The sequence below is a fragment of the Temnothorax curvispinosus genome, unplaced genomic scaffold (genome assembly GCF_003070985.1).
Source record: "Temnothorax curvispinosus isolate PA1 unplaced genomic scaffold, ASM307098v1 QBEX01015312.1, whole genome shotgun sequence".
Taxonomy (NCBI): Eukaryota; Metazoa; Arthropoda; class Insecta; order Hymenoptera; family Formicidae; genus Temnothorax; species Temnothorax curvispinosus.
In genome coordinates, this window is record NW_020225092.1 from 18,135 (window position 1) to 37,611 (window position 19,477).

General features: G+C 33.2%; 1 protein-coding gene across 7 annotated transcripts; it reads left to right on the forward strand.

Moving 5' to 3' along the window:
• Positions 1-1,747: 1,747 nt before the first annotated feature.
• LOC112465541 (G-protein coupled receptor Mth2-like) lies at positions 1,748-16,534 on the forward strand. Of its 7 annotated transcripts, none has more exons than XM_025033120.1 (6): positions 1,748-1,845; positions 7,003-8,113; positions 8,802-8,880; positions 9,784-9,965; positions 10,681-10,846; positions 16,025-16,534. In XM_025033120.1, the coding sequence occupies exons 2-6, from the start codon at positions 7,045-7,047 to the stop codon at positions 16,341-16,343; spliced, it is 1,815 nt and encodes a 604-aa protein (XP_024888888.1). In that variant the 5' UTR covers positions 1,748-1,845; positions 7,003-7,044; the 3' UTR covers positions 16,344-16,534. The 7 variants fall into 7 exon arrangements, with proteins under 7 accessions (XP_024888888.1, XP_024888887.1, XP_024888889.1 ...); XM_025033119.1 differs by having other exon boundaries at positions 1,752-1,845; positions 6,944-8,113; XM_025033121.1 differs by having other exon boundaries at positions 1,755-1,851; positions 7,011-8,113.
• The last annotated feature ends 2,943 nt before the right edge of the window (positions 16,535-19,477 follow it).

Sequence of the window (19,477 nt, forward strand, 5' to 3'; positions counted from 1 at the left end):
AGTAAGATTACGTGCCACGTTGTGATTTTTATGGAAGCAAACGTAACGTGTTTTCGCAGGTCGAAAGTAAAATTTCTTCCGCGTCGAAAGTTTGTAATATCTTAAGTATTATTGTTTCTCCGAATCTCAAAGTAAGCGATTGTAAAGAGTAATGCATGCTGAACACGAATCCAGTGCAGTTTTTTTATTTTCATTGATTTCTATTATTTTATAAGCGACCAAACCTAAAAACTTGTGTTTGGGGCGAAGTCGTGCCCAGGCCAAAACGAAGTCAAGAAAGCTAAATAATATGTGCTGCGTATGCTCGGAGATAATATATATAGAAAACAGAGCCGATGAAAAACAGTGCATTTTGTGCAAGAGTAAGGCACACAACGAGTGCGTGCGCTCGTCAGACTCTGTTTTTACATGCTTTAACTGTTAAGCGAAAAAGAAAATTGATTTTCTTGAAATTATTTTCCGTTTTCCATTTTTCTACTAAAAAACAATGAATAAAGTGTATTCTATTATTTTTTATGATCAAAATTATGTATCTTTATTTAAAATCCAGTCCGAGAATGAAGACACGATTTTTGCACCTTAGTCGTTTTTTATTCTATACCGGTTGAACAAAGCGACGTAGACCAAAAATGCCTATATAAATTTTGTAGCCAAAGGTTCACTCTTTACGATGGTATACTATATTTCACTAAACTTATTTATTTTGTTGTTAAAAATCGGCACCGAAAAAAAGCCGATTTCGCCCCGGTTTCCCCTATTTTTTTATTTTTTTATTTTTTATTTTTTTATCGAGCGAAGAATACAAGGTTGCACAATCGATGTACATAGAAGTTCAGTTCCCATGCTTTGAAAACGAGTTTTTTGACGACGCACCGCACCGTCAAGAAACACATAATATGTATAATACTTCTATATTGCTAGTCAGCCAACTTCCCAATAAGCGATGTACAGACGGCATATTAATGCTTTCCAGCTGTGTTCTGGGGATTTCTATAGTGCACATGTATTATGCCTTCAGGTGGAAGGCATTAATGACACCGTCTGTACTCGCCGATGAAGTGAGACAGATAGCAGACGATTTGATCATTCTGCGCAAATGCGACGTCTGTATGTAAGGGCGCAGTATAACAATTTCACGTTTTTTTTTCACATTTTCGTCAATTTTCCACATTTTTCCCGCTACAGGCATAATTTTTATGGCTATTTTCGGATTCTACGACTCAAAATACGTAAGAATACGTAGGATTTATTCGTTTCCCTAACAGTTAATTATTCCCGAAACCTCAATTTGGAATAAATATCTCCTTTCTATACGAGATCGCGGTCATTAATGCCTTTTCATCTAAAATTAACTGCGTTCTGAGATTATGAGAAGGCATTTGTGGATTTGTGTTCCCGTGTGTACAATACATCTTCAGTTTGAATATCTCACCTTAAGATAAGATTTGAATAACAAGCATAAATACGAGTCTTATTATTAAACTGCATTTAATCGTTCGATAATTTTACTTTGGTATTTTTATACGCAAAATAATTAAGAAAATCAAATTATGTAAAAAAATCATATATTTCCGTTAAAAAAATTGACGGTAGAAAAAGAATGATGTATATATCATCTGAACTAATCAAACTATCATCTTTAAAGGCTTGCCGAAGTTTCTTATTTCAAATCACTGTGTATGCGTTAATTGCCAGTAGGCATAGCAGTACGATAAACTTTTTCTTAACGCCATCAACCGCAACGGCTCATCGTCTAGTAGTTCCGTCTTGTTGTTTGCCTAAGAACATTCGTGTGCTATTCGCTTTGTCGAGAAGTGAATCGCGAAACTATAAACACTGTGTTCAGTTTGTGTTAGCTTTATCATCCAAACCGTCATCATATTTTTCAGCTTAAAATCAATCATAATTGTTATAAATAACGGTGTTATTAACAATGTGTTGAAAAAAAGTGTGCGATAAATCAATCTTTTCTCTCGCTTACACCCTTGATAAATGTGTAATTACATTGTGTTAATAACTCGCTGTTATTCTGATCTTTCTTAGTCTAAAATTTTATTAAATAAGATTATTCACGAGTTCCATGTCATTTCTATATCATTATCACAGGAGGTAATATTTGTTTTTCTCATCAAACAACACTCCTCACTTGTGTCACATTGTTTAATTACTTTTCCTTTATCTCTTACAATTAGAAATTAATAGAGGTATAATGTTTGACCCAACTAGCCAAGTTTTATTGCTCAAAACAACGCTACGTTTTGACCGTAGATTCCGGTCCTTTTCAAACGTATGTACTCACAAATATTGATTGGTCAGACAGTTTGGACATTATGTCTGACCAATCAATATTTGTGAGTACATACGCTTGAAAAGGACCGGAATCTACGGTCGAAACGTAGCGTTGTTTTGAGCAATAAAACTTGGCCAGTTGGATCGAACATTATATCTCTATTAATTTTTAATTATTCACTGGCGACTCAAGCTCTCTTGTTGTGTTTCTTACAATTAGACCAATCGTGTCTTTTTTAGCTACAACGTAACTATGATTTTGTGTAAATAAACAAAACTGGCTGTGATCCAAAATTCACTCTATCAATGCTGAAAATCTTTATCTGCATGCAATATAAAGATTTTTTTGCGTACATTGCGCATTATCAGTCACGCGACTCACTGACGTACGCCCGGCTAAAAAACGGCACTGACAATGAGTGGATTGACTTTACTCAATAATTACTGCTTTATTATATAAGCATGACAGAAAAAAATGGTTTAGGACTTTTCGACTCAATTTTTGATAAGGAATAGCGTTATGTAATTAATGTTATGTAATTTAAGAAACACCCTATAAACGTGTATATGTAAATAAATGAGCAAAACGAAATAAGAGAATGTTTTTTTTATAAGTTTGCTTATCCAATACAAACCGGTTGAAATAAAAACCGGTTAATCAAGTAACCATAATACCGTACAATTCTTATTAATGATTACATAATAATGAAATTCTCGAGTAGTAATCGTAAATATAAAAATGACATCAGAACGATTAGCCAAGGACTTTCGAAAAAACTTACATCCCGGAACTTAAGCATGCCAGATTACACATTAATTGCGACGATCATAATTCAAGTGCAACGGCATTACATAAGGATAATGATGTTAAGAGCCATATGGTTTATAGCTGAGAAGATGAAAGATTACCTTATATCTGATTGAATTATCCTCGACGGAATATCATTCGACGGAAATGAGGAGCTACGAATACACAATGTTATTCTGCTAATTGCAAGTGGAGAGAAAACCCACATTGAACAAGTTTTATACTCGTTTGCGTCCACATCGTTCCTAATGGTCGCCACGTATATCGTCTACAAAGCCTGTCATTTTCAATCTAATGAATCTGCACGACTTACAATTAATGCCATATTACATTATATGTCTGACGCGTATTGCATGGTAACGCATCCGATGTCATGAGAACGGATTTCTGACTTCGTATGCATCGTAACGGTACATATGTAGAACTAGATTTTTCGTCCGCGCTTCGCGCGGGCTCAAAATCTATCTTCTCCCCAAACTCACCCATTAATAAGAAGCACCAATAGAACCCCATAAAACCCAATTTTCAACTCCATAGTAGCAATCCCCATAAAATTAGTAATCTTTTGGTACCAGTTTCAACAACAAAAAATTAAAAAAAATTTGGCACCGTTTTCAAGAAAATCGATCCATTAATAAAGAATTATCCATTAATAAAAAATTAAACTTATTTTTCAAAAATTAAAAAAATGTTGGCACTGGTTTCAAGAAAATCGGTCAATTAATACTTATTATTTCTCGAAATTTTAATAATTTCCAAACCGGTTTCTAAAAAATCGGTAACAAAAAATTATCCATAAAAGAAATTCAGCTTGATATCTCAAAGTTTACGGAAATTGGAGCAATCACGTACATTTTTTTTAAACAGAAATCGGAAACCCTTTACTATTAGCAATTTTTTTAATTCTATTACATTCTTTAGTTCTTTCTAATCCTATTTCATATATAATTCTTTAAGATTCAGTCAATTATTTCCCGAAAAATTGGAAAAATTTTGGAACCGGTTTCTAAAAAATTGGTAATAAAAAATTATATATTTTATGGCAATTCCCGGAAAGTTCTACTTCTATTTCATATAAAATTCTTTAAAATTCGGTCCATTAACGAATGAGTAGTTCGCGGACAGACAGACAAACAATCGGGTTTTATATTATAAGTATGTTTTTGGCACCAGTTTTAAGAAAATCAATACATTAATAAAAAATTAAATTTTTAGCACCAGTTTCAAGAAAATCAATACATTAACGGAAAATTACCCATAAAAATTATCAATAAAAAAATAAACTGGCACAGTAACAACTGTGCCGCCAGCCGCACAACGTAGAACTACGTCAACTGTCACTATTTTATGTTAAAGTATTCAGCGAAGGAAAATAGACGTAGGGCAATTCCCGGAAAGTGTTCTACCCCTATTTCATATATAATTCTTTCAGATTCGGTCAATTATTTCCCGAATAATTGAAAAAATTTCTGAACCGGTTTCCAAAAAGATCGGTAACGAAAAATAATACACTTTATAGCACTCCCCAGAAAATTCTACCTTTACTTCATGTACAATTCTTTGAGATTCAGTCAATTAATTTTCGAAAAATTGGATAAATTTCTGATACCGATTTCCCCAAAGATTGGTAATGAAAAATTATACACTTTATGGCATTCCCCTAAAAATTCTACACCTACTTCATAAAAAAATTAAAAAAAACCGGTTTTCAGAAAATCGGTAACAAAAAACTATACACTTTATGGCACTCCCCGGGAAATTCTACCCCTACTTCATATACTTTTGGTAAAAATTCGGTCCACTAACGAATGAGTAGTTCGCGGTCAGACATACATACATACAGACGGTACTTATATATATACTAGCTTTTCGGCCCGCGCTTCGCGCGGGTATAAATCTATCTGTATATTAATTATATATGCTTTAAATTTACCCATTAATTTGAAACACTAAATTTGTTATTTTTTCTTCTTAAACTGTAATCTACATCTTCGTTTTTTTTTAGATTCAACCTTTATTTTACTCTCAGTTTAATACTAATTTTTAATTTAAATACATTTTTTTTTATTTTTTAAAAGTTTTAATTTTTCATCGTGAATTTTTTAATATCCGTAAATTTTGAGATATGGGTTTTTTTTTTTTTCGTTAGTGGAGAAAAATGCCTAATGCATACCCTAGGACCGGTCCCTAGGGTTATGCCGGACTTGCACCGGCTAAAAACCTCCCCCGGCCCCCACCCTCGATATAAATAGCAGCTTTGTTACAAAATTTCTCGATATACAACATTTTTTGTAAAAGATTTTGAATTTCCCTCAATAAGTTGTCTTTGATTGCTGTTTTCATCGATCTTAATTTTGACATTATCTGTACACTTTATAGCAATCCCGGGGAAATTCTACCTTTATTTCATATGTAATTCTTTAAAATTCAATTATTTTCCAAGAAATTGGAAAAATTTTGTAACCGGTTTCCAAAAAAATCGGTAACAAAAAATAATACATTTTATAGCACTCCCCGATTCTACTTCTGTTTCATAAATTCTACCTCTGTTTCATATATCAGACAGACAGACGTCCGGTACTTATATATATAAATCAAGAAAATCAATTCATTAATGAAAAATTATCCATTAATAAAAAATTAAACTTATCCTCCAACAATTAAAAAAATTTTGACACGACTGCTATTTCATATATAATTCTTTAAGATTTGGTCAATTAATTCTCGAAAAATTTCAAAAAATTTGTAACCGGTTTCCAAAAAAATCGGTAACGAAAAATTATACATTTTATAGCAATCCCGGGGAAATTCTACCTTTATTTCATATGTAATTCTTTAAGATTCAATTATTTTTCGAGAAATTGGGAAAATTTTGTAACCGGTTTCCAAAAAGATCGGTAACGAAAAATAATACACTTTATATCACTCCCCAGAAAATTCTACCTCTACTTCATATACAATTGTTTGAAATTCGGTCAATTAATTTCCGAAAAATTGGAAAATTTTCTGATACCGATTTCCCCAAAAATCGGTAACGAAAAATTATATATTTTATGGCAATCTCCGGGAAATTCTACCCCTACTTCATATAATTTTTTAAGATTCGGTCAATTAATTTCCGAAAAATTGGAAAAATTTTGTAACCGGTTTCCAAAAAGATCGGTAACGAAAAATTATACACTTTATAGCACTCCCCGGAAAATTCTACCTCTGTTTCATATATAATTCTTTTAAATTCGGTCGATTATTTCCCGAAAAATTAGAAAAATTAGAAAAATCGGTTTCCAGAAAATCGGTAACGAAAAACTATACACTTTATGGCACTCCCCGGGAAATTCTACCCCTATTTCATGTACCCTTGATAAAAATTCGGTCCACTAACGAATGAGTAGTTCGCGGTCAGACAGACAGACAGACAGACAGACAGACAGACAGACAGACGTCCGGTACTTATATATATAGATAGATTAGAATGACATGATTGCTTCTTAATATCCGTCACTATATTATAAGCGAAAGGACTGCGCATTATCCTGAGACGAAGTTTTGAAATTAGTATCTGTACGTGTGAAACTTTCGTCCTTCGTTTGTAATTAATCATTCATCATGGTTTCTTGCTTTTTAAAAGAATTATCTTGTATTTTACATACGCTAAAGATGTTGCTTTCAAAGAAGCCAAAATCTCTTTTTGTCGCTTTGTCACCATTCACAGCCGACCGAGAACTTTATCTGGTCGAGGTACTTTACCTTTTTCAGTCATCGACGTCATCGATTTTCCCAACACACGTTCGCATGCCCATTCAAAAATCAGGTTCATTCTTTGCTCCTCATACAAAACCGTTGCAGAATACAATTATTACTCTCGTTTCTGTTTCAATTGGCTGTTATGTTATATTGGCTGTTAGACATTTAGGAGCCAGAAGCCAAACTGGATCAATAGTTTAACGATGTGTCCACCAAATATTGTACTTTGGTGTTTCGTACTTCTACTTGTCGCTTCGTTCTCGAAGTCTCAGATAAATTCTACGAATGGCGATGAGCGGAGTGACAACTCGATGGTGCGATACCATCCTCTCATAAATTCTGTGAAATACTTCAAATACCGAAATGACGAGATGGAGTCAACACAGTGCAATTCATGTAAAAATTCTATCAAGAATGGCGACGAGATGCAATATGAGTCCCGTGTTAATTCTACAAAGAACGCGGATCGTAAGAATGATGATTCGATGTGGTACGAGTCTCGAGAACATATCATAAAAAATCGCGAACAGAGTAATCAGATGTCTATGGAGTCCTACGCGAATTCTACAGAGATCAACGTTACAGACTCCACGTTACAAAAAGAAGAAAATCTCACGAAGGTTGAAAGCGAGAGCGATTCCACGCCGAACGAACTCTATGGAAATTCTACTACAGACGACTATGATAATACTACGGCCGTCATTGTTCCATACAAAGCGTGTGACAACGTTACTTGTATTCAGCTCTGTTGTCCTTTTGGTGATAACCTAACGTCGCGGGGGAAATGCGTCGCTGACGGGCCGGGTAATTATTCCTTCCCAAGGGTATTTGCATACAATTTCAAGGGTAAAAGGCTGAACGAACTATTTCGACTGACTGTCCACGATCCGTGCGTTCTACAAGGATTAGAACGCGGTCAGCTTAATTATCATGGATATGTGTTCCTCAACAATGGCTCTTTATACCTGGGCCCTGACACTCCACTCATTTTACCGACATCTTACTGCGTTGCCATCTTGCAGCGGAACATTTACGACACGATCGTATGCACTAATCAGATTAAAGTTCCGATATATATATCTGCGTGCCTTCTAATATCTTTGCCGTTTCTACTGTTGACATTCATTGTATATTCCATATTGCCAGAGCTTCAGAATATGCATGGTTACACATTGCGCGCACATGTTGCCTCATTGTTCGTTACGTACGCGATTATGTATTTTGGCCAACAAAATTTTGAACTATCTGAATGGAGATATTGCGTTCCACTGGGTACAGATGCATAAATTCTACATATATAATAATACAGCAATGCCTTTATATATACATATAACTAATAATTAAACTATTAGATGTATCCGCGCACATTTGTTTCTTTCTAATAACTTAATAAAATAAAAATTTTTAAATTTTTAAAAGCAAATAATAGATAATGTTTAACCCTCCGTCTGTATACGTGGGTCTACCGCGGTGTCCGAGCCAAAATGATATCTGCTCATAACTGTAAAACTTGCAAGCCTGCCAGAAAATATTGAATAAACAATGTTTATCAAAATAACTATAAAATCGTTAACTACAACGTAAGCAGATGTTTTGTGAATTTTTTCAGATTTTCTAAAATACTTTAAGATAAGGAAAAATAGCGTCAAACATGATAGACACTCCGAGGGTGCAAAAAAAAACGTATACAGACGGATTTTTTGTACATACACAAATACATATATCTGACCTTCCTGTAAATAATTTTCTGGTCTTTCTAAACGAAAATTATACGATAAAGCATTTAATTCGGCATGCCATTTGTTTTAAATTTATTTATTTATTTTTTTTTTCAAATTTGCAATGCAGGAAGATTAAGAAAATCTCACAGACAGATATCATATTTTTATATAAACCTGATCGACATTCTAATATATACGTGCTTGACGATTTTAACACATTATTTACTTAATTATTCCAGCCTATATTTTCAATTTCTCGTTTTTGTCGACCTTCTTTTGGTTAAACGTAACGTGCTTCGATATTTGGTGGACATTCAGGTAAACAATAATTCGAGTTTTATTATATACTATATAGTGTGCAAGTACAGCACCGGTAAAAAATATTGCATGGCTATTATGGAAAGGAAAGTCGTTATATTTTAATAAAGAAACCATACATAAATGTTATAAAATTTTATTTAGGTACCGTTATTTTATAGGAATACTTTGAGGAAAAACAAAGATCTTAATGATTTAATTGATGTTAAATATATATAATTATACCGTTTAACAAAAAAAAGCACAAGAACGAAACTTGTGGCATCCGATAGTTTTTTTAACAGATCCCGTTTGCTAAATTGCTAGCGAGCACGTCACAATTCTGAGAAATTTACAGTTAAAATTGCAGAAATGGGCTATTTTAATGTATTTTGGCATATTACAACTACAATATGTGACGTTGGAGAAGTTTAATTGCAATCATTAAGATTTTTGTTTTTTTCTCAAATTATTCCTATCAATTTTATACTAATATTTTATTCAATTTATACTATATTACTATACTATATTATTTATACTATATGCAAGTATATCACAATATTCAGTTTTACTGAAGAGCAAAAGATGATTTTAATGACTTCCGAATTTCTTAAATGACTTGAAACAAAAAATATTCAAATAATTAAATTGGTCAAATCAAAAACTTTGTGAAAAGAAACACGTTCTCGCTTTTAAAATAGGATAATTTGATCACTTATGTACAAACCAGCCAACCATTCTAAATATCCATATTATAAATATTAATATATTTCATATACAATCATTGATACATATCTCATATACATTTATATTTTTACGATTATTATATGGTTATTTACGGTTATATAATAAGGTATTTTTGTTTTCAAACACATATGTTGGAAGATAATTTGTTATTGGCTAAATATAAATCGCATTTCACAGAGGACTCCGTTCGCATCAAACTAACATGAAGCAAGACAAAAAGAGGTTCGTAATGTATTCGCTCTACGCGTGGGGAATAACCTTTATCCTAAACGTTATATGTGCCATCATGGATTATGCTCCCGGAATACCAGAAAGCTATATCCGACCGGAAATGTGCAAGATACAATTTTGGTTCAGTGGTAAGTGACATCAGCAATGGCATCCTTATTAATGCTAATGGAACATTTAACTGAAGTTTGAATTTAAGGATGTTTTACCTATAGCTATATGTAGTATAATTTTGTTTTCTTGATTAAAGACTTTACATGTATGTCAAACAACTCAAAATTTTTTGTATGTAGAAGGGATTACCGTTAACAGTTTGAGTATAATTTTTTGTTATTTAAATAATTAGTATTGTTTAAACAATTAAAAAAATTTTTTTGTGACAAAAAATTTTGAAACTTAAAATACAATATCAATGATGTATGTTTTACACAAAAAAAGTTTAAGAAATATCTTAATGGTTTATTTATATTTTATTTATATTTACAGCAAAGTGTCGATTCTCTATAAGGGATAATGTTAATTTTATCAACTTTAAAATTAAATAACTCTCAAATAACTTCAAAATTTTACAGAGTGTTTTTAATTTAATTTAAAAACAATTTACAACACTTTCTGAATATATTTGAAATACCTCCAATACATCCTTAATTACAATAACTTTTAAACCAGTAAGAGAATTGTGCTGAAATTTTACACAGATACTTAGACATAATAATAGAACAATCTATGAAATTTTTAGATTTTTGGTAATGCTTTGAGATGTTACACATACATCCTTAACAACTTTCAATAAAAATAATAGAACACATGTCTACACTAGCGTGTAATATAAAGAATTTGTTTCAGATAAAGATGCAAAAACGTTATATTTTTACATACCCATGGGTGCTACTATCATCAGTAACATTTGTTTCTTCATTGCTACAACGCTAACGATTCTGTACCAGAATATACGTACAGCCCATCAACTGAGAGATGCGGAAAGCAGACGTCACAATGAAAATAAGCAGAGGTTCGTCGATAGAATTAATGTCAGTCAAATGCATTCACATTTACAAAAAAAAAAACACCACAATACGCAATTCACTGATACTTCCCATCCTTAAGCAAAAGATAAAGTTATTATTTCATATAGGTATATTATTATCAAGATCGTATGTAAAGCATCATACATGACATTCTTGCAGTATCATTATAATGATATCATGTGCTGTTATAGAAGATTATACGGTATTTCTTTACGCTAATTTGTACCAATTAATAGTCGCCCTCCCCCCTTCGCTCAAGCTTCTCATCGCACTTCGTATGTATTCTTATAGAAAACTAGCTTGATGATTTTATACGTGCTCATATGCGTGTTTAGGGGATGAAACACTCCTTTGAAGAAAATCGGTTTTTCTCTTTCGGGCCGAATACCTCCAAAACTATAAAAGATAGAAAACAACTTTTTAAACAAAAATTAAATGGTTTAAAGAACACTTTAAAATAATGACAAAATAAATTTTTGGTAATTATGTAGTAATACGGACCACCCTCCGATGACCTTGACCTTGACATATGTTGTCAAGGTCACCCTCCTGAGTGACCTTCGGAAGGTTTTGCCGTCGCTCGTTATTCGTTAAAAAGTTATTAACAAGAAAAGTTTCAAAAATATAGCAGTTATTAAGAGGCATAAATGACTAATATTACGTCTCTTTTTTTTTAAGTAAAGAATATCTCGTTTCGCGTGAAAGTTGCTGTTTTACCAAAACACAACATTTAAAACAGTAAATTGTTGATAAATTGAAGTCTTTTTGTTAAGGGGCTTCCCTATTATAGTGTGACAGGGCCTAAAAATGAATGATTTTTAAAAGGAAAACGACAAGCCAATTGATGAACAACTTTTCCCACATATTTTACTATATTTCAAGAGTGCATACAAATTTTTTCAAAATTATCTGTTATTAAAGCCCCTGCCAGCCATTTTTTTGGAGCGCCGCGAAAAAACGGTGACCACGATTGCAGCCGTTGTAGTTATCTGAAACAAAAAAGTAAAAGGATTCTTAATCTACTTGAGTGTGGCTATCGTCTGAAGCAGAATCATGAGAAAATATTGAAAATTTTAAAAATTATAGCTAAAAAACGTCTGCTAAAAAAGACGAAAATAATTATAATCGCTATAATTTTTTAAATTTTCAATATTTTTTCATGATTCAGCTGAATTTTTTTATAGATAATTTTTTTATGGATAATTTTTATGAATAATTTTTTATTACCAATTTTTTAGAAACCGGTTTGGAAATTATTCAAATTTCGAGAAATAATGAGTATTAATTGACCAATTTTCTTGAAACCAGTGCCAAAATTTTTTTAATTTTTGGAGGATAAGTTTAATTTTTTATTAATGGATCGATTTTCTTGAAACCGGTACCAAAATTTTTCTAATCTTTTGTTGATGATTTTGATAAAACTGGTACCAAAATATTACTAATAGTCCGGGAGCCAGCTGCCATTTTTTATGACCAAAATTAAGAAACCTAAGATTTTGCTGTATGGTTCATTTAGTATATTGCTACTAAACAAAGTGAACGTCAGCTTGCGCATTTGCGGTACGTGTTGCCGCAGCAGCCACCCACACATGTATAATTATAATAAAAAAAACAGACATAAAGAAAGCTAAGACTTTGTTTGTACGTTTATTATGATCTAAATAAACGGAAAATAGTAGTCAGGTGACTTCATGGTGGGGGGTTGTACGTCAGCTTCCCGCCCAAAACATGCGAAAAATATGCGCTGAGTAAACTTATATTAAGAAAGCTGAAATTTGGGGAAGTGATAGTCGACTTTAACAGTTTCACGAAAATAATTGTCCGCTGAGCTTTTCGTGGTGGAAAAGTGCTCAGCTGACGACTGAAAGATACGGCGCATCGCTATGCGCGCGGGCGCGTGGCATCCTTTACTGCATCAGCTGAGCACTTTTCCACTGCGAAAACCTCAGCGGACAATTATTTTTGTGTAACTGTTACAGATAACTATAAGTTTACAAATTTCTTGGTTTCAGATAACTTGATTTTTATTAATAAAATAGTGCATATATGCGCGCGGACGCGTTGCGCCTATCGCACTCAGCTGCTTATCTCTGACGCTCAATTATACCCTTAAATATGTATACATGACAATATAAACAGTAAATACGTATATATAATATTATAAATAATAAACATTTACACATGCAAATGCCAGAAGTAAATATTTATAGATACAGAGATGTATTTCCTCGTCTCGGCTACACGCTCATAAACACCGGGTTTTATGATCAAATACAATTGTAGCCCAGCTGACTAAGAGGATCGTCGCTACAGGTATATCCGTAAACGGTTTATAGTTTGAAAGACTCTCTTTTGCTTCCACCACAACGTCCCTGGGTCCGGCGGCGACTACCTGGACAACGATGACATATTTCGTCTGCCAGCAAAAAATATAGACGGGTCAGCTCTACCGCCTTGCAAAATCGAACTGCACCAACATTTGCTTCGGACGACGTACATCGCTAATATTTGGGCCCATGCACATCTTGCTGTTCCAACTGAATTGCACCCGACTGATTACGGCTGGAGAGAAGAGGACAACAAATTTTTGTTCAAATAGTTCGACGGCGATCAGCAACCCCCTTCTCTTGGCGATATTACCATCGAGGAAGAAAAAGAAAGTACTGCAGGTCAGAATTATACTTCACTATTTCTTTATTCAAGTGTAATTTTTAGATTAGTTTTGTTTTTAATTTAAAAATACAGTTTAGAAACAATTAAAACAATTTTTTATTATAACAAGAACACTTTTTATAAATAATATTCTAATTAATTTCAAAATTTTGCTCTTGCGTTATTATATTATTATATTATATATGTATTAAAATTATAAAACTAAAACTTTTTTATGCGATTATTTTTTATGTAATAATATATTATTTATTATATTTGCTTACAGATGATGAGGATCGGACGCCGATGATCGATATGGATTACAGCGACCACGAAAGCGAGCAAGAGTTTGAGGGCGATGATGAGGAAGACTGAAGAGTAAATGTCTCATACCTCATACGTATTTAAAAAAAAAAAAACGTAAATAAAAAATTATTTTTGTCTTTGTCAATAAATGCGTTAAATATAATTACATATTTGAATATAATCAATAGCATAATTTAGCGTGAGAGAGAAGCAGCTGATGCCGTGAGATAGGCGCAACGCGCCCGCGCGCATATATATACGCACCGTTTCATTAATAAAAATCAAGTTATCTGAAACCAAGAAAGCTAAAACTTTGTAAACTTATAGTTATCTGTAACAGTTACACGAAAATAATTGTCCGCTGAGGTTTTCGCAGTGGAAAAGTGCTCAGCTGATGCAGTGAAGGATGCCACGCGCCCGCGCGCATAGCGATGCCGTATCTTTCAGTCGTCAGCTGAGCACTTTTCCACCGCAAAAAACTCAGCGGACAATTATTTTCGTGAAATTGTTAAAGTTGACTATAACTTCCCCAAATTTCAGTTTTCTTAGTATAAGTTTACTCAGCGCATATTTTTCGCATGTTTGGGCGAGAAGCTGACGTACAACTCCCCACCATGAAGTCAGCTGACTATTATTTTCCGTTTATTTAGATCATAATAAACGTACAAACAAAGTCTCAGCTTTCTTTATGTCGGTTTATTTTTATTATAATTATACGTGTGTGGGTGGCTGCCGCGGCAACACCCACAGTTACCATGGAAAGCTGACGTTCACTTTGTTTATTAGCAGACCGAATTGAACACTAGCCGAAAATCTCAGATTTCTTAAAATAATTCACTTAAAATGGCAGCTGGCTCTCGGATTATAATTTTTATGCATGGTTACTATGGAGTTAAAAATTAGGGGTTTTATGGGATTCTATTGGTGCTCTTAATTAATGAGTGAGTTTGGGGAGAGGGGAATAGATTTTGAGCCCGCGCGAAGCGCGGGCGAAAAATCTAGTATATACAGGGTGCTCCTGAATTCTTGGTACTTTTTTCATATTTAGATAGAGCGAGCCAAACTGAGTCGAAAAGTCATGTACTATTTTGCAATTTTCGCAATAGTTGACGAGTTATTAATGATTAAAAATCGCCGTATTAGCCCGCCCTCCGCCAAATCCTAGCGCGCGGCGAGATGCGGCCGCCCCGCGGTCGGCGCGCGGGCAGTTGTTTATTACAAGCGGCGACGATTTCGCACGAGCGGCGCGTAACGCCGGGCCCCTGTCCTAAGCGATGATAGTTTCTCTTCTTTTTTTAAATAGAAATAAAATTTTCTAACAACATAGAACATTTTTTTGTGCGTACGTATGTACATACGTGTGTACATGCATACAGGAAAATATCAATTGTGCTGCTTAAAAAAGCGATTACTCAATTTACTTTTTTTTTTAGTAAGTAACGGTTGTCTTTAAGAAAGAATATTTTCTTGATAATAGTCTTAAAATGTACAAATTTTAGAAATAGTTTTTATCATGTACTATGTACTCCAAAAGAAGAATTTATACTCCTTCAAAGAACATAATAAAATTTTATCAAAGAAAAGTCAAAATAATAAATAAAGTAATATGAGGACCCTCGAGATTAAAATAGGAGAAGGCTATGAAAGTCAGACTCAGATCACAGTGCGTAATATCAGAAATAAGTGATTTATTCGTCGTTTTGATACATTACATCGATCCGTACGTTTCGGCTCAGTTTTGAGCCATCTTCAGCGGTAGTTACAGAAATTAAGTTACACGTTCTCCGTACCGTATGATGAGTTTACTGATTCAAAGTATCAGAAACATAGACCAATTGATCCATATCTGTAAATTTGTTCAATTAATGTTGAGATATTAAAAAGATCCCTTAAGAAACTCACCATTCGGTCTGAAAAACGTGGAATACAGAGCCATGTATACATAATGAATACTCTCTGCGATAAGACTTGACGATCTTTATAATCAGAGTTTATACATAAATTTTATCTGTACGCGACATTATTAAGATTATGTAAAAATCGACGATCTTAAAAATATCTGTTTTCATGTGTCTTTTAATATTTTTATTGTTAGAAGACATTCTATATACATGCATATATCTTATCTATACATATATAATAACTATCGTAACTATAGTAACTATCGTAATTACAGCTAATATAAAATTATGTTTTGTTCACAGGTTTAATATGTATCTGAAACTATTTATAGTGATGGGAATAACCTGGGTTATGGAGTTAATAGCGTGGTCGATCAATGTCGATTTTGTGCCTGCGATCGTCTGGTCCCCTATCAACATAATAAATGGCTTGCAAGGTGTCATTATTTTCATCATATTCGTGTTTAGAAAGAAAGTCAAGCAGCTGCTACTGAAACGATTCGGTGGACGGAATTGCGGCCCGTTTTGTAAGATTCCAATGAGCAGCGATAGTACGATGAATACCGTTTCCACATCGGGATCAGGAACGCATCCCATGCGAGAGATCAGTTCCTCTAATTAGTAGCTATTATAATAATTTCCAATTAATTCTATTCATAACGCTGCAATATAAAGAAAAAATTTTATAATATTACGGATGAGTTAATTAGTATAGTTAATCTCAGCGCCATAATTTAATTCTCCAATCGAAGATTGATCTTATATTATATTGTAATTCTTATATTATATTATATCGCTTTCTTTGAAAACAATAATGATATATTTTAATAAAACATTTTTTAAAGTATGAAAATAAATTATTATAAATTGTTATATTATATTATAGATAAATATACATATAAATCGCTATTGATTGTATGTACATAGTGATAATATAAAAAAGTCTTAGACGTCTTTTATATTATACTAGCTAGAATGATCAAATTTGCATAACAGGGGAAGTGTGCCTAATATCGCCCTTGTTCCTAATTCCGCATCCTATTGATCGAGATATTGATCGAGACTGTTATACATATACATGTTGCATTCTGTCAGTTGAACAACGCTGCTTTGGACGATCATTTGTTTTATTTCAGTCAAAACTGTGATATAAAAAAGTAGCATGGCAGTTCATAGTTTTAACGATAAAGTTTCGAAATTTTGCAAGAGGTGTCTTTTGGGCAATTCGTGTCGTGACTTGGAAGTAATAAATTCACTGCACACACATGAATTTACATCTCAGGTTATTAGTGCCCTCACTAACTGTAAGAATTTACAAAAAGTGGACCTTACTTTTCTGTAAGTATGTATGCTACATTTTTTTTAAATACATATTATTGTATTTTGTATTGAAATTTGCTTGCTTCTCTTGCGAGCATCTTGATAAAATTACATGAATTTTCTCTTTGCAATTAAAGTAATGTACTAATTATATGATTTTTGTTACAGATTCAAATATTCAGTTACTGATTATAGCTTATTTAGATTACTTTCTTCTTATCAAAACTTGCAAGAAATTTATTTGTCCTATATACTGTCCTCCCTGATCACCGGTTGGAATTACTAACCCAGTGCAAAAACTAGGAAAAGTTATATCTTGATGGAGTAAAACTTGATTTACCTGATAAATATTCCGTTATTTTCGAACAATATCCTAAACTGCAAAACTTTTATCTCATATTTTGTAATATAAGCGAACCATTGGTTAATCAATGGAAGGAAAGATATCCGCATGTGTCAGTCTATACATACGACAAACACTGATAATTTGAATAGTTTTTGTTTACTATTTTAAGATACCTCAATTTACTTTTTACTTATGTTTACTTTTTACGTTTTTATATTTTTATACTTACAAATTCACTTTGTAAAAATTATCTGGTAAATTAGGTAGTAAAAGAAGTGAATATCTTTTTATAATAAAAACGAAATATTTATATTTATTTATAAATTTGTTATTTTCAAACAGTTTTATCTTTCTTTTGTTTTTCCTAATTTGACTTTTATCGGGCGATAGTTTCTTTGTTTGATATAATTAGATAGATACTTTTATTTTATATTGTCCCCTTACAGAAATTTAATATAATGTAAGTGATTATTTGGCTAGTGATTAATTACTTATTTCGAGTATTAAAATTACTGTTTTTAATGATTTTAATACTCAAAATAAGTAATTGTGATTTCTGCCCAGTGCTCTGAATGTCAACGTGAAGAAATTCAAGCAAGCGCGGGTAAACGGCGGGAGTAACTATATGACTCTCTTAAGGTAGCCAAATGCCTCGTCATCTAATTAGTGATGCGCATGAATGGATTAACGAGATTCCCACTGTCCCTATCTACTATCTAGCGAAACCACTGCCAAGGGAACGGGCTTGGAAAAATTAGCGGGGAAAGAAGACCCTGTTGAGCTTGACTCTAGTCTGGCACTGTAAGGAATTCAAAATAGTAATTAATTTACTAGCCAAATAATCACTTACAGTATTAAATTTCTATAAAGGTCTTTTAGCTTAAAAAGAGTTATATTCGTACATAATACATATAAATTCGCCTTTGCTTCTAATTATTCTCTGTCATTACGCGTGGGCGCCGGGAAGGGGGTGCAAGGCGGTGTACTTGCACCCCCCTCGCCTATGAAATAAGTGGGGAAGAGACAGGGAAAAAAATTTACTGGAAAAAAAATTTATGTAATATAGAATAATATCGACTATAATTTTTTTAATTAAACAAAAACTTAATACTTTATATTATCATTTGTAATAAACCTTTGGGAAACAATTTTAGAAAAATCAATATATTAAAACAAAAACTTGAGCCGTCTTGGTTGCTTTCCAAATTTATTTGTCACATTATCAATGAATTCTGTTTCTTCTTGCACTCTTTTTCTATGAACGCTGAGCATGCACAGTTCACTTAGTCTCTCGTTTCCCATCGTAGACCGATTCCAAGTCTTGACGTGCCGTAATGTACTGAATGAGCGTTCAATGCTACATGTTGTCGCTGGAAGAGTCAGGCTAATTTTGATTGCCTCAGCTACAGCTGGGTAGAACGGTGTTGCTTGACAAATCAAATCTGCGTACTCGAGGGATTCATTTGGGGTTGCTTCATTCTTCCACATCTCATACTATGTGGTAGCCTCGGCGATAAAATTCGATAAAATATTTCCATAAAGACTATTTATGTCTTCTACAACAGCAAGAAATGACACTTTATCCAATTTTTTCATAGCATCTGGGTGAAGCTGCATAAGTGAAAATGCTTTTTCGTGCGTAGAAGAGAAACGATCTCTCAGAGAAGAAATAATAGAGTCCAAGTAAGGGATGAAGATAGATCTTTTAAAGAAATCTTCTACATTTTCAGAAGGTTGATTCGATCTTTGAGTCTGTCTTGCAGCCAATCGAGGACGTTTGAATTCAATATCTAGTTCTTCGCAAATTTGTTGAGTTTTTCCAAAGATGGTAGTAAACTGTATCAAGGCATTATTGCGGTGAGATTGAAGCACATTTGTTAATTTAGCCACGTGATCGTTTATTGTTTTTATGTTCATGTTTACTTGGAGTCAACTGGGGTTGGTTGCATACAGGTTCAAGTTTGGCGGAATAAATAGCAATGACTAGGAGCGTCACAATGTAGGTTGGAGTTGTTGCAGTCGTGTAGAGTTGATGAGCTTTGATCTTTGTCTTCGAGTTTGGTGCGTTCTCTGAAAGTTTTTTTAAAACT

Bases quoted from the DNA above. Each gene is read 5' to 3' on its own strand.
- LOC112465541 (XM_025033120.1), top strand. From the start codon at position 7,045: ATGTGTCCACCAAATATTGTACTTTGGTGTTTCGTACTTCTACTTGTC. The intron at 8,114-8,801 runs GTACAGATGCAT...TAATTATTCCAG, and splicing joins GAGATATTGCGTTCCACTGG to CCTATATTTTCAATTTCTCG. The intron at 10,847-16,024 runs GTTCGTCGATAG...TTTTGTTCACAG, and splicing joins CACAATGAAAATAAGCAGAG to GTTTAATATGTATCTGAAAC.